This window comes from Physella acuta, unplaced genomic scaffold (genome assembly GCF_028476545.2).
Source record: "Physella acuta isolate Inbredline_101_S28 unplaced genomic scaffold, ASM2847654v3 ptg001578l, whole genome shotgun sequence".
NCBI classification, from domain to species: domain Eukaryota; kingdom Metazoa; phylum Mollusca; class Gastropoda; family Physidae; genus Physella; species Physella acuta.
This window is the reverse complement of record NW_026733092.1, coordinates 132097-147439: the sequence shown is the minus strand read 5'-3', so window position 1 is coordinate 147439 and position 15343 is coordinate 132097. Positions and strand designations below refer to the sequence as shown.

The 15343-nt window shown below is 38.3% G+C and overlaps 1 protein-coding gene across 1 annotated transcript; it reads right to left on the bottom strand.

Moving 5' to 3' along the window:
- Positions 1 to 3352: 3352 nt before the first annotated feature.
- LOC131928977 (large ribosomal subunit protein uL16m) lies at positions 3353 to 14073 on the bottom strand. Its single transcript, XM_059285161.1, has 5 exons — positions 13923 to 14073; positions 7617 to 7685; positions 7276 to 7433; positions 5887 to 6150; positions 3353 to 3588 (listed from the first exon to the last, which is right to left on the bottom strand). Exons 1-5 carry the CDS (start codon positions 13993 to 13995, stop codon positions 3394 to 3396), a joined length of 759 nt encoding a protein of 252 aa, XP_059141144.1. The 5' UTR covers positions 13996 to 14073; the 3' UTR covers positions 3353 to 3393.
- Positions 14074 to 15343: the final 1270 nt, after the last annotated feature.

Genomic DNA, 15343 nt, shown 5'->3' with positions numbered 1-15343 from the left:
ATTGTTGCTGCTGGTAAGACTGCGCTGTTTCCTTAGAATTCTGGCGGGGTTATCCACCATGACACGCAGAAGAAAATATTTTGTAGAGGAGGTAACTCTAGAAAATAAAATTTAATTTTAAGCTTGTCGTGATTCTTTCCCCTTATTAGTGCAACCTCCTACTCTTCTACCTTTTAACTTTGAAAGAAGTAACTCAGAACTGCATTATTTAGTCATTTTTTGTGAAAGCCACTGTAATTAGAAAGTTTTTTGTTCAGTCCTATGTAGGGGTATGTATAATGTTACCAGATCTTGCAAATCTAGATAGGAAAAAGGCCGGCGGAGACACCAACAAAAGAGGAACCAGACAAGGAGGGAACTAGAGACAAGCGGAGAACCAGATACAGACAGGGAACCAGACAGGCAGGGAACCAGACAGATAGGCAGGGCACCACATAGACAGGGAACCAGACAGGCAGGGAACCAGATAGGCAGGGAACCAGACAGGCAGGGAACCAGACAGACAGGGAACCAGACAGACAGGGAACCAGACGAGTGGGGGGAAAAAGACAAGCGGGAACCAGACAGGCGGGAAACCAGATAGACAGGGAACCAGACAGGCGGGGAACCAAAGACAAGCCGGGAACCAGATAGACAGGGAAACAGACAGCCGGGGAACCAGACAGATAGGGAACCATAGACAAGCGAGGAACCAGTCAAGCAGGGAACCTTAGTCACGCGGTGAACCATTCATAAGAGGGAACCAAACTAGCGGGAACCAGACAAGCGAGGAACTAGGCAGGCAGGGAACCATAGACAAGCGGTGAACATAAGTAGGGAACCAAACAAGCGGGGAACCAAATAAGCGGGGAGCCAAACAAGCAGGGAACCAGACAAGCGGGGAACCAGACAAGCGGGGAACCAAACAAGCGGGGAACCAAACAAGCGGGGAGTCAAACAAGCGGGGAGGCCAAAAAAGCAGGGAACCAGACATGTATGGAACCAGACAAACGGGGAACCAAACAAGCGGGGAATCTCGTTGTAGCGGTCGCGGTTTTAGAATTTGTAAACATTTGTGAACACCAGTTTACCAGACCGATTGAGTGATCGCGACACTACCAACCAAATTATCTTACCTCGAGTTATTGAATATAGTAATAGTAAACAATGTTTAAAGACTAATTTGATAACTCAATATTTATGCATTTTTATGATGCAATGTTTAAAAAAAAGGAATTTTTGCAATAAAAGTTGGTCACATATGAATTATAAGGTGTGACCACACATTGAAAAATTGGTATAGTAACTCAAGTAAAACAAAAATGTAAAAAAAAAAAATATTATTCATTTTACAGACCTGCCACCCCCATCTGTCGGAGGAGTTAGGGTCCTTGTGTGTGTCCTAGAAAGGTTTTTGTTGTCATTGGCCTGTCTTTCGTAACCGTTCCCAGATTCGTCTAAGGTACCCATCAATCATAGCATGGCCGTTTCACAGACTCAATTATGAGAAGAGAGAAACTAACTATCAAGTTATGAAAGCGATTTTTAAAAAACTCACTAAATGCAGTAAATCTTCGAGACATTTTTAAGAGCCTGCGCGGTGTTCTTTCTGTACTTGCGTTCATCGCAATATATCGTTTTGCATAATCAATCTTTCGAAAAAGCACGTAATATGTTGCGTGCTCAATTTTAAATATCTCATAATTTCAATCCCAGCCCCTAAACCTTACCCTATCTAAACTGCATAACTACCTGGGGCAGTTTTTAAATTTAATTTTGCCATATAACATCTTATAATTTGATTTTTAATGTGTTTTTCAACGTTTATCCCCTCACCTCAAACACCCCCCCTCCCTTTATCAACTACCGCCGCCACTGGATTAAAAAAAAAGTCTTGCACATGTTCACGAACATCGCCATTGGTTCAATAGCATGTATTCATAAATCACAGCTGTCAATTAAATTACCCGTTATTAAATGTTTAGTTGAGTTGTCAAATCCACTGATAGTCTTAACTCAGTGCAGGAGAAAATTAAAGATAAGTGTTTCGCGGATAAAATTAACAAGCCCGGCTAGATGATGTAACTATCGTTACGTCTTGGTACTCATTTATTGGCTTCGATTACACATACTGGGATTTGGTTAAAATAATGTATAATTTTAAACATAATTTAATAATTTTCTAGAATTTAAAAAAAAAAAGTTAATACATTAAAGAATTTTCTAGAAACTAAAATTCTCACCAAGAGTAATCCAAAAAAAAAAAAAAGAGAGAGAGAATTCTACACATATGGTAACATGTTTTTCATCCTTTTTGCTCTTAAATAAACAGAAGATGAATATGATATTGCAACTAACATCTTGAACTTTTTTTTTGCCATAAGTGACGCCTTTAAAATCTCATTGTACCAACTACCAACAAACCCATTCGTCAAGTGAAAATCAGTGTTTCTTTCAGGCACCTCTTCGAAACCACCTGAACAAAATAGAATTCATGTAGTAATTATATACTTTCACCAGGGTCCGCCCCCTCCCCTCATGTAAAATATTTAGTCTGCCCCCCCCCCCCCCCCCACCTAAAATTTCAAGTATCATGGTTATAGAAACACCCTTCGGTGACGGCCATAGTGTCAGAGCAGGGCCAACGTTACCTATAAGGCGAACTAGGTGGTCGTCTAGGGGGCGCAAAACATGTGTAATTACGTCTTGGTTTCAGAACAGTTTACAAAGACACTGATTCATTGTTCAGATGTAAAAATTATCAAATTCTGAAGGTTTTTTTCAGAAACTGGAAATAAAGTTAAGTACTCTTTCCGGTCACTGGAAATCAATCATAAGGGAAATCTGTCAAAAGTTGATAAAAAGCTATGAACGGGATCTTGTATTTATATGTGAAATTTCATCCACATAACTGAAATGGAATTCAAGCTGTCATTATACACAGACATAATTGCAAAACTCTGACCCCTCTGCAAATAAAAGAAGGGATAGTGTAATCAGCACTATGCACAGCTGCTTTTACTTTCCCTAACTTGAGTCAGGTACACATTAGAGCTGGATGGACTCTGGGACATCCAACTGACTCAATCCAGGTATCTGAACTTGAGACTTATGGGTTAGCATTCGTATGCTCTACCATCCAACCACGCCATCCCATACCTTTACATAAGTCATGTTGAAATAAAGAAGATATTCAGGTGAGGTCATTATCATGAGTTCTCCGATCAGTTGACCAATATAATTCTCACACCGGCAAGATAATGTATTTATCAAACCTTATTGTTTATACACCAACACACAATCAAGAAAAAATACCTCAATTCTTTTCAAAAGAACAATCACTATTAAATCAACAAAGCAACACATCAAATCATTCTTTAAGGGAAAAACAACTGTATTACACTGACATCAGTCTTAGAGGTATTTACCATACCACATGAAATCATATCTGTTCAAAAATTTCTTACATCCTAAGACATTATTATCAGCACAATATTTGAAGGTGAATGGATTGACATTGTTAGCTTCTATATATTTTTCTCTGTTTTCTCTGCGCTTCATTGATCCATGGGACACAATTCTAGTCCTGAACGGTAAAACTCTTTGAATCTGGGGGATAAAATTCTTAAAGTAATATAATATAAAAATTATGAAAAAAAAAAATAAAAACTTTGAAGATATAGTTTTATATTAATTTTTTTTCAAACAATTTTTACGAAGCAGACGTAACATATCTAAATGCCTTTGAAGTAAATTTTTAAATTAAGCATGCACCTTCCTTCAAAAGTGGAAATAAATAAGGAAAGTGGCGTAATAGTGTATATCATCATCATCATCATTTCCCGTTCGTGCCCAATACGCATGGAGCAGATAAAGTAGAGTTCATCTGCATATGAAAGGAAAGAGTGGTCAGCACTATGCCCAACCGCTTTGCTTTCCCTAACGCGAGTTAGATACCCATCCGAGCTGGATTGACTCAAGGACAGTCTACTGACTTGAACCCGGATTCAAGCTCGAGACTTTCGGGTTAGCATTCTAGCTCTCTACCAGTAGACCACGCCGTCCCCAGTGTAGATCAGCAGTTTCCAAATTTTTCACCACTGCACCAACTAGAAAAACCTAAACCCTTTAGCACCTCCCCAAGTCCTCTTTAGCAGCACCCCCCCCCCCCCCCCAAGCCCTACCACTTATCACTTGCGCCAGACATCTTATCCCCTTCACAGTTCTCCTAGCACTACTGTTCCTGATGGGAGGCAAGGTCTCCCCTTTTGAAAAACTGTTCCCAAAGGGAGGAAAGTCTCCCCTAATGAAAAACTGTTCCCAAAGGGAGGAAAGTCTCCCCTAATGAAAAACTGTTCCCAAAGGGAGGAAAGTCTCCCCTAATGAAAAACTGTTCCCAAAGGGAGGAAAGTCTCCCCTAATGAAAAACTCTTCCCAAAGGGAGGAAAGTCTCCCCTAATGAAAAACTTTCCCAAAGGGAGGCAAGTATCCCCTTTTGAAAAACTGTCCAAAAAGGAGGCAAGTCTCCCCTAATAAAAAACTGTTCTCAAAGGGAGGCAATTCTCCCCTTTCCAAAAACTGCCCCAAAGGGAGGCAAGTCTCCCCTTTCCAAAAACTGCCCCAAAGGGAGGCAAGTCTCCCCTTTCCAAAAACTCTTCCCAAAGGGAGGCAAGTCTCCCCTTTCCAAAAACTGTTCCCAAAGGGAGGCAAGTCTCCCCTAATGAAAAACTGCCCCAAAGGGAGGAAAGTCTCCCCTAATGAAAAACTCTTCCCAAAGAAAGGAAAGTCTCCCCTAATGAAAAACTCTTCCCAAAGAAAGGAAAGTCTCCCCTAATGAAAAACTTTCCCAAAGGGAGGCAAGTATCCCCTTTTGAAAAACTGTCCAAAAAGGAGGCAAGTCTCCCCTAATAAAAAACTGTTCCCAAAGGGAGGCAAGTCTCCCCTTTCCAAAAACTGCCCCAAAGGGAGGCAAGTCTCCCCTTTCCAAAAACTGTTCCCAAAGGGAGGAAAGTCTCCCCTAATGAAAAACTGTTCCCAAAGGGAGGAAAGTCTCCCCTAATGAAAAACTCTTCCCAAAGGGAGGAAAGTCTCCCCTAATGAAAAACTTTCCCAAAGGGAGGCAAGTCTCCCCTAATAAAAAACTGTTCCCAAAGGGAGGCAAGTCTCCCCTTTCCAAAAACTGCCCCAAAGGGAGGCAAGTCTCCCCTTTCCAAAAACTGCCCCAAAGGGAGGCAAGTCTCCCCTTTCCAAAAACTCTTCCCAAAGGGAGGCAAGTCTCCCCTTTCCAAAAACTGTTCCCAAAGGGAGGCAAGTCTCCCCTAATGAAAAACTGCCCCAAAGGGAGGCAAGTCTCCTCTTTCCAAAAACTGTTCCCAAAGGGAGGCAAGTCTCCCCTTTCCAAAAACTGCCCCAAAGGGAGGCAAGTCTCCCCTTTCCAAAAACTGTTCCCAAAGGGAGGCAAGTCTCCCCTAATGAAAAACTGTTCCCAAAGGGAGGCAAGTCTCCCCTATCCAAAAACTGTTCCTGATGGGAGGCAAGTCTCCCCTTTCCAAAAACTGTTCCCAAAGGGAGGAAAGTTTTCCCTTTCCAAAAACTGTTCCCAAAGGGAGGAAGGTCTCCCCTTTCCAAAAACTGTTCCCAAAGGGAGGAAGGTCTCCCCTTTCCAAAAACTGTTCCCAAAGGGAGGCAAGTCTCCCCTTTCCAAAAACTGTTCCCAAAGGGAGACAAGTCTCCCCTAATGAAAAACTGTCCCAAAGGGAGGCTAGTCTCCCACTTGAAAAAAAACCACTGCAGTAGATGTTGAATCTACTTCAACTAACAAATTGAAAATGTCTTCAGGTGTACATTTCTTTAGTGTGACTTAAAAATAAACTCAAAATTAGTAACACAAGAGCAGAAACAACTTACTGCCTCCAGCATGGAATGCACCTCAACAAACTCGCAATGACCTCCAACCTCTAGGAGGATTCTCTCAGCTTTGAATGGAAAAACATAATGGTCTATGGCGCCCTTCCCTCCACCCATCCTATGTCCCTGGCCTTTCTTAGTCACAGACTGCCACAGATGGGTGAAGCGCCACACTGCAAACATGTATCTCTCATCCATTTGTTTAATGATGATCTGACGAACATTCTCGGTGTCTTTGTGTTTTAGCCTGCCACCAGTGAATGCCTAAATGTCGAGATAAGACAAATAAAAGCGTGAATTTCTTTTCATTTCTGGAATGGACTATAAGTTTTAATTAATGAACTAAAAAGGTCAATCTCTTAAGACATGCTCGTGGTCAGCGTAGGGAAAATTCTGGTAAAGTTGACTTTTGTAGATGCTTTGATTTTTGTGGATGCAGGGGTGGGAGGCAAAATATAAAGTCTATTTAATAATTGGAATTTAGTTTGCCCATAGCATCAAAGGGGAACAATGAAAGAAATACCAAACACTGAACAAGACATGAAGAGTTGTGAGCAAAGGGAAAGAATAATTTTTTTTTCAGATTTAAACAATGGTTTTCTTTTTCTATTTTTGCCTATAGTATCACCAGATAGTCTTTGCTGCTCATTCTTTTGTGCTATCTTCTTCTTCTTCGTTCTTAATTATTAGTGTTGAAGGGGATCGAGATTTATCTGCCAGTGCGTTTGAACTCGAGACTTTGTTCGAATTTATCAACCATGAGCTTTTTGCCGACTCGACCACGCCTCCAACACACTTAAGCGTTACGTGTCAACTGGTTATGCGCCATTGAGGCCATTGACTCCGATTTCAGCCTGCTTTTCTTTTTGGATTTGCTTCCATAGCCTTTGTCCAACCAAGAACAAACTACAAGGCAGCATTTGTTTAATTTTGGAGTTGTCTCTCCTAGAAGAGTGGCTGTCCCCAGCTAACAAGCCTCATCTGCCCAGGGGTTCGAACTCGAGACTTTTCGGTTTAGCAACCATGAGCTTTACCAACTCGACCACGCCGACCCCCTAACATCTAACCAATATGTACTCATTTTTAGCATTTTTAGTTTTTTGTGCTATAAAGGTACACAACTTAACAGTTATTCTGAATTAAATGTTTCAATTTTTTTTTAGCAGAACTATGGGAATGGAGTGAAGGCTAAGAGGGGTAAAAAAAAACATAATGGACATTATAATTATACATGGATTATACCTAAATTTAAAACACACTTGTAAGATTTTTTATTTTGTTAAACAGAATTAGTTCTGTCTACTAGAAATAAGAATTTTAAAAATTCACTTGTCATTCTTGACATATTTGTAACACTACAATTAATTTGCTAAACCAATAGACTATTACCTGTATACCATAATTACCATAAAGTAATTTGTTTTGAATAAGTTCTGGCCCTCGCATCTGATGAAGATCTTTCATCATCTTAGGAGGCCTTAAACCTGGTTCAAGTGGGGGAACCTTTTCAATTATTCTTAAACGCCTTCTTTCAGGGAACTGCACATCTGGGAAAAAAATTTCAAGAAATTATATTACTAGAGTTATGTTCCAGTTGCCTAAATGATGATCATGTATGAGAATAATATTGTTTTTAAAAGAAAAATTACTTCCCAAAATTAAAACACAAATATACCTGCCTATGTTAATAATACTAATGAATTAAATGTTTGGTACCAACCACTACTTACTGTCAAACTTTGGTGGCACTTTAAATTTGAACGTCATGCATGCTGAGATTGAAAAACAGCAATGTGTGTCTGAAAAAAAAGAAAAAAAAAATGTCAATAGATTTATAATGTGTAGAATGCCAAAATGCATCAATCTACAACTCCATCAGATTTGGAATATTTTACGAATCATTTGCAGTGTTATTAAAAATATTGGATTCTTATAGGCCTAATTATAACCAATTTAAAGAATTTTTAAAATTAATTTTTCACTAGTAGTAGGCTGTTCGGTTCACAACTTCCATGTTTGTTTATATTATCTCACTGCCTAAGAGGTAGAGGGATAAAACCAATGATTTTTAATCCATCTTCAATGTAATGTTAGTAATTGGAACTACATTTTTCTATTTTAGTCTGTTAATTAATAATAGTCAAGTGTTCTTTTGACCTTATTTCATTATTTATGTCGCTAGAGGCGCGTTCGTGAAAGTTTTAGGTACATAAATTTGGCCGAGGCTAGTAATGTGTGTCAAAGTTGCCACATTGTTAAGGCTTTAATAGAAGTATACTGTGATATATTTGTGTCAAATATTATAGATAATTGAATAATAAACTAAAATCAATGGCTAAATATAATATTAATATATCAATGTATGTAGGCCAGAAATTAACTTTAAAAAGCAGTGTTTGCGAGCAATATTTGCTATATAGTATATAAACAGCACCCCTTTGTAAAAAAGAGTGGCTTCCCCTAAATCTCCCGAAGTTTACCAAAAAAAATTAAACAAGATGGCTGCTGAAGTAAACGAGCTTTGTTGCATCTGATGAAAACATCACTACTACTACTAGTCTTTATTTATATTACTGTACTGTAAAGTTTTAATGAAAATGGTTAAAAACAGGCAGATACATGTCAATACATGAATGAAACTAAAACATTTTTGTAACTTTCAAAACATAAATCTTAAAAATTTGAAATAATTACTAAAATTTAACGAGTCACCTTATTTTATTTTCACATTAGATCTACTAGCCTCGGCTTATTTTACGTAGGCCTACCTCAAGTAGGCTACCTGGCTACCTAGTAACCTACTACCTACTACATAGTACTACGGCTAATACTGGCTAATAGTAATAGTCAGTAATAGATCTAGTAGGTAGGGGTTATCTATCGTTTTAGGTACTTAAAATCGGCCGAGGCTATTTATGTCTGAAAAAGTTGCCTTATTGTTTAGGCTTTAATAGAAGTACATTGTGATATATTTGTGTTAAATATTATAGATAATTAAATAATAAACCTAAATCAATGGCTAAACATATCAATATAGGCCAGAAATTAACTTTAAACAGCAGTGTTTGCGAGCAATATTTGCTATATAAACAGCCGTCATTTGAAAAAAGGAGTGACTTTCCTAACCTTAACCCTATCCCTAACCCTAGCCATTGGGGGTGTGGGGAAATTGCGAGACGCGAAAAGCGAAATGGCGAGGCGGGAAAATGCGATAAGGTAATGCGAGACATACCTGCGGAATTAAGGGTAAATAGCGAGACACTTTTTGCGAAAAAGGTTTTTCCTTTTTTTCCATCTTTATTTATTTAAATTATTTTTTTTTTGTTTTAAAATAAACAAGCATTTAGCCATACCTTTTAACACGAGTGTTGTATGTTGTTATTTTTATCTAGATACTAAGAAGAAAGATAGATCTATATCTAGATCTATCTATTTAAAAATCCTAACATCGTTGCTGTGCTACTGTCATCGCCCGCTCTTGTTAGCGAGAGGAAAATCCCGTCTCAGTCGGCATTAATTTAAAAATCTAGCCCGCTCATGTTTATACAAACGTGAGCTGTCATTGTGAATTGGTATAATCTTGTCAGCAGGAGAGATATTTTGCAACATCTATTTATGGATTTTTGTACTTGCAAAAAGTGTAAAAGTATAAACAATTCTAAAAAGTGCAATTTATTTTTTTATTAAGTAATTTTAATTACAAACAAAATTTACAAACAAAAACTTCTGAAACAGTCCTCAAACACACCTCGTGACACCATCTTTCACACATAGTACACCCAACCCAGTTCATTAGACTCCCATTCATACATTTTTCTTTTGCTACTTCTTCCAATCCACATTCACAACATTTCACATTCTCATCACAGTTGACCTCCTCGTTCATCCCACAAACAACACTGGCACCCATGTTCTCATCATCATCATCCGCACGCTCAACATCTGTTTTCCGTTTTTAATAATTTGTATTTTTTATCATTTCTGTAATTTTGGCAATGTCTTGCTCATTGTTGTCACCAGCAGTTGAGTTTTTTTAAAACATCGCTATTTTCCCAAAATCTTGTCTAATTTCGGTCAAAATAGAGTATTTTAATCAATTCCTATTATAATGTATTAAAACAGTTTTCTAAAACACGAAAAAACGTCTAAAATTCTTTTTCTAACATTGCTTTTTTATAGTGTGACTTCACATCTAACCCCCCCCCTCCTCCCCCTCATCACACATCGTCCTAATATTACAGACCCCCCCCCCCCCTACGAATGTGACGTCATTTATGGAAGACCCCAAATAACACCACCACCAAAACCAAAAAATTCAGATAAGTTCAACTTGGTTTTAAAAATATTTGAAGTAGGCCTATAGCTTACGATATAGCACGAGCAACTGATAATATCGGTGACGTCACTTTATTTTGCATTTCCTTGTGCTTAGATTTATATGGTAAAAAAAGCTAGAAAAAAATCGTAGGCGGCGGCTATAATACAACATTTCTATGCAACAATAGAAAATATGTTTGCGGCGGCAGCGGATCCGGACACGGCGATCTTCAAAGACGGTAAATCAGGCGGCCTCGGTGTTCCACACAAAAGACAGAAGTTGATCTATCGTCGGCGGTATTTCCGTCGGTTTCGAACAAGGTGGTATTCTAAGTCGACACAAAAGATGGGGGGAGTTGACAAATCATCAGTATGTCTAGTGACGGAAAAATCGGAAGTTTTAACAATGTAAACGAAACGTCTTTGAAGTCTGGACCAAATACCACTGAAAATCGGGTGCGGTAAATTTTTCGCAGAAATCTTCGCATTTAAACACCACCCAGCGTAAGTATCGGCTTGTGGTAAAATGCGAGACAAAAAAGTCACATGACCGACCGTTTTCGCGCCCTTCTCGCATTTTCCCGCCTCGCCATTTCGCTTTTTGCGTATCGCAATTTCCCCACACCCAGCCATTGGACATTGCGCATGCACAGAGCTATCCTTTGCCGACTAAGTAGAGACGTTGGGGAGAAAAATCTTCTTCGGAGTAGTCACTTCGTAAAAACATCGCTAGTCTTTATTTTTAACCTAAAAGCTTTAGGCCTAATACAAATGTTTAAAAACAGGTACATGAATGAAACTGAAACATTTTTGTAACTTTCAAAACAAAAATCTTCCTTTAATGAGGCACCGTCTTTTCACATTACTAGCCTCTGCCGATTTTACGTGCCTAAAGCGATAGATTACCTACTATTAACTATTACCTAGGTAGGCCCCCCCCTACCCTAGCCCTAATAATAATTTACGGTAATCTATCGTTTTGGGTACGTAAAATCGCCCGCGGCTATTAATGTACGAAAACGTTACCTCATTGTCAAGGCTGTAATAGAAGTATATTGTGATATGTTTGTGTCAAATATTATAGATAAATGAATAATAAACCTAAATAAATGGCTAAATATATCAATATAGCAGACATGCCTACCCCTGTCAGCCAAAAGTAGGAACAGTTATGCCTAAAAAGAGGAATTTGAAGCCAAAAAGAGGAACATACGCGCTGACGCAACTTTACTAAGTCAAAAATAAAAATAATTAATTAAAAATTACTCTAATGACATTAGTAGGCTTCTAGTCCTATATAACTAGTCTCTAGGATACATTTAAATATTGCTTAATGTCAGCTTACATTTTAAAAAATAAATTAACCAGTAACCCCCTCCGAATAAAAATCATAGCTTTGACATAACATTATTGATTTGATTATTTATGTCTTGCTATGTTCTAGGCTATATGAATAACAAATGCTGAAGGCTTCATCATATGTAATATATAATATAAGTTACGAGCAAAGACTCTTGATCTACCTAGTAAAACTCCTAGTTACTTCTTACTAAGTTCTTCATAATAGTAGTTACTAGTTAAGTTAAACTAACAAGATAGATCAGTTTTCACTATTTCAGTATCTACTAGTAGATCTAGTTACAATTCTAGATCTAGTAGAAGTAGATATACTACTAACTAGATCTAGTATTAGATGATACTTGTAAATATTGTAAGTAAACTAGGAAACAGAAACGTGTGCCAAAGGGAGATAATCGCTTTTTCCTGACCTTTTTTTCAATTTACTTTATTACCTTTCTTTATTAATTTTTTTTTCAAAAAATCGGAACCAACTGAGTCAATTTCGGAATGACGGAACAAAATACTTTTTTAGGTGAAAAAGCGGGGCGGTTCCGATTTTGGCGGGACGGTAGGCATGTCTGATATAGGCCAGAAATTAACTTTAAACAGCAGTGTCTGCAAGCAAGATTTGCTATATAAACAGCAGCCATTTGTAAAATAGAGTGACCTCCGCCTGAATTTCGCGCTATAAGTCTATAAAAATAAAACTTTAACAAGATGGCTGCTATAGTAAATGAGCATGGTTGCATCTGTTGGAAACATCGCTGGTGTTCATTTATTACTGAAAAGTTTTAATTCAATTGTTTAAAAACAGGTACATAAATGAAACAATTTTTGTAATTTTTCAAAACATAAATCCTCCTCAAAATGTGAAATAATTATTAAAATGTAAGGAGTCGCCTGTTTTTCACATTACTAGTTGCTGGCGATTTTACGTACCTAAAACTAAAACGATAGATTAGGCCTACCTAATTTAAATCGAAGTGTCTACTCGGAAGAAGATTTTTCTCCCCAACGTCTCCATTTAGTCGGCAAAAGATAGAGGAGCTTACACTTTTCGGACACACATAGCGAAAAAACGCAACGTAAAAATTCCATGCGGTCTCATTCAGTAACCGCTTAACATAGAAAACAAAAAAAGTATCATATCTATCCGCAACCATTCTACTTTAATAATGTGTGTGTCATTTTGTATTCATACGCATAGAACTTAAGCTATTCTTGTTATAGTGACTGGGGGGTCTTAACGTGTGTTCGAACACATGTAATACAGTTTTACATGTGTTCTGACACCTTTACCCGTCATCGGACATAGCACTTTTTGTTCATTTAGAATAATTTAAAGTCAATTTAATTAATAAAAACATATATTATATGCATTTATAATGTGTTATTGATTGTTTGTGAGGTAATTTTAATAGTATAAAACCTTTTTCCCACACTCCCAGTTCATCCCATTCAGCCATTGCGGCTCGCGCAGTACGCTGCTAAGCCAGCCAGGTCACATGATTCCCCCTCCTCTTTCGCATTCCACTGCCTTCTTGACCTTATTTTGACCCTTTCCCTTCAATAACCAGCCCCTTTTATGCTCTAAATTCTTATTAAGTAATATTTTTGTGTTGCTGTCCGCTCCCATGTAAGGCCAAATAAGTTAGCGAACACCCCTCTTTTATTGTTGAAGCACAAAAAAACCCATTAACCTTGACATTTACGATGTTCCATACATATATAGAAGCTATTTATAGTGTAACCTTTTAGCTAAGCATTGATTGGTTCAAGTTTTGCCCCTAAGTCCAACCCTAGGTCACTTCATCCGGCTGGTGTAAAAATAGAAATGTGCGTACCATGCAACGTTAAAAAATTTCTAAAAATAATTCTTGAGAAAGGAAACGGAAGTACTTGACACGGAAGTGTTCATAAATGAACAGTTTACGTGCAGGCGCCGTGGTTTCGCGTGAGACATGCTAATTAAAGTTTCTATGAGCCAAAAACCGACGAAGTGTTCGCTCCTACGTAATTTTTGGTGTGTCCGAAAAGTGTAAGCTCCTCTAGTTCTGCGCATGGGCAGTGACCTATGGCTAGGGTTAGAATGAGGGTTAGGATTAGGGATAGGGTTAGGATTAGGGCTAGGGTTAGGATTAGGGCTAGGGATAGGGTTAAGGATAGGATTAGGGTTGGTGTTAGGGTTCTGCGGTTGTAAACACACGCATGCGCAGTACCATCGAAAGCATCGCCGCTAAGGCAAGTCGTAGTTTCTCTCCATTGCGCATGCGTATCGCAAGCGTATCTTATTCCGACTAGAATCGGCCAATTTAAATTTACTAAAAAAAAGCGATAGGCCTAGTCAGATTTATTAGGTTAGATTTTTATTCACTTACTTTTAAATAATTTAGCATTAAATAATCCAGCTAGCGTACTAGATTTACAAGCTAGTTTTGTCACCGAATTCATTTTTTCATGTAGATCTAGAATCCAGTCTAGAATGTACTGGGATTGTCTTTTGACTTTCGTTACGGTCTCTCTAACTGCCGCCGGTTGAAGTAAATTTTAAATAGGCTAGGCCAGGGGTCGGCAACCTTTTGAGACAGAAGAGCCAAAAGTCACAATTTACAAAATTTCCCACCTTTTTAAAGAGCCACTAACATTTTAATTTCAATATAACTATTACTACTATTACGATCTTTGATTAGGATAAGGTATATATATATATATATATATATATATATATATATATATATATATATATACCTGGAGGGCACAACGTTTGGTCTGGCCCCTACCCACGCAGATCTGTCCGACTTGGTTAGACCTGCCAGGAGCACTAGGCTCCCGCCGGCATAGCTCTGGGGGTCGCTGGGGCACACAAGCCATCCCACCACTACAAGGCGGTGTGCCATCAGGATGGACCTCACTGATACGGAAAAACATTATTTTGCAATCTTGTCCGTATGTCTGTGTGTGTGTCTGTGTGTGTATGTGTGTGTGTGTGTGTGTGTGTAAACACGATAACTTGAGTACCGTTACAGCTAGGTATATAAGTATGTTATCAAAATCGTAGATCCTGATCAACTTTTGAGCGATTTCCGATAACCGGAAGTGGTACTTTTTTTACTTTGAATATTTCAAAAGCCTATAACTTGAGAACAATTTCAGATAGATAAATGAAATTTCACACGTAAGTAAAAGATTTAATCCTCTACCTTCTATCAAATTTTGAGTAATTTCCGTTGACCGGAAGTAGTAATTTACGCTACTTCCGATTTCTCAAAAAGTGCTTGTAAATTTTATAAAGTACTAATAATATTCCGCACTATTATGCACATTTTGTTTGGGCGTTTGCTTGGTGCGCAATTCTTTTTTCTATGAAGTTTAAGTATCTAAAATGGATTAAAAATCATAACTAGTTCCCGAGTTCCCATCCCCTGTTGTTTTATATAAGAACGAGCCGACCCGCGGCATATCATATATCATACGCCGCTATTTAGTTGTTGTTTTTTTCTACTTTTCAGTTATTCATAATTTGTGAATTCGACACTACCAACGCTGCCACTGAAAATATTTCTTTAAAACACTATAAGTAGCTCGTTAAGGACGATAACCCCCCCCCCCCCCCTCCTCCTCCCCCACCCCCCTCCGTTAAAGTAAGCTCCACTTAGTTACCCCCCCCCCTACGTTTAAAATCGTTTCAAACTAAATTATCTGCCCCTAATAGTCGTCACTAAACCCGGCTCTGCTTTTAAACATTTAGCGTGAACCACAGCTCACCAGACCATGTAGCGGTGGGGGTGGTAGGGAGCGC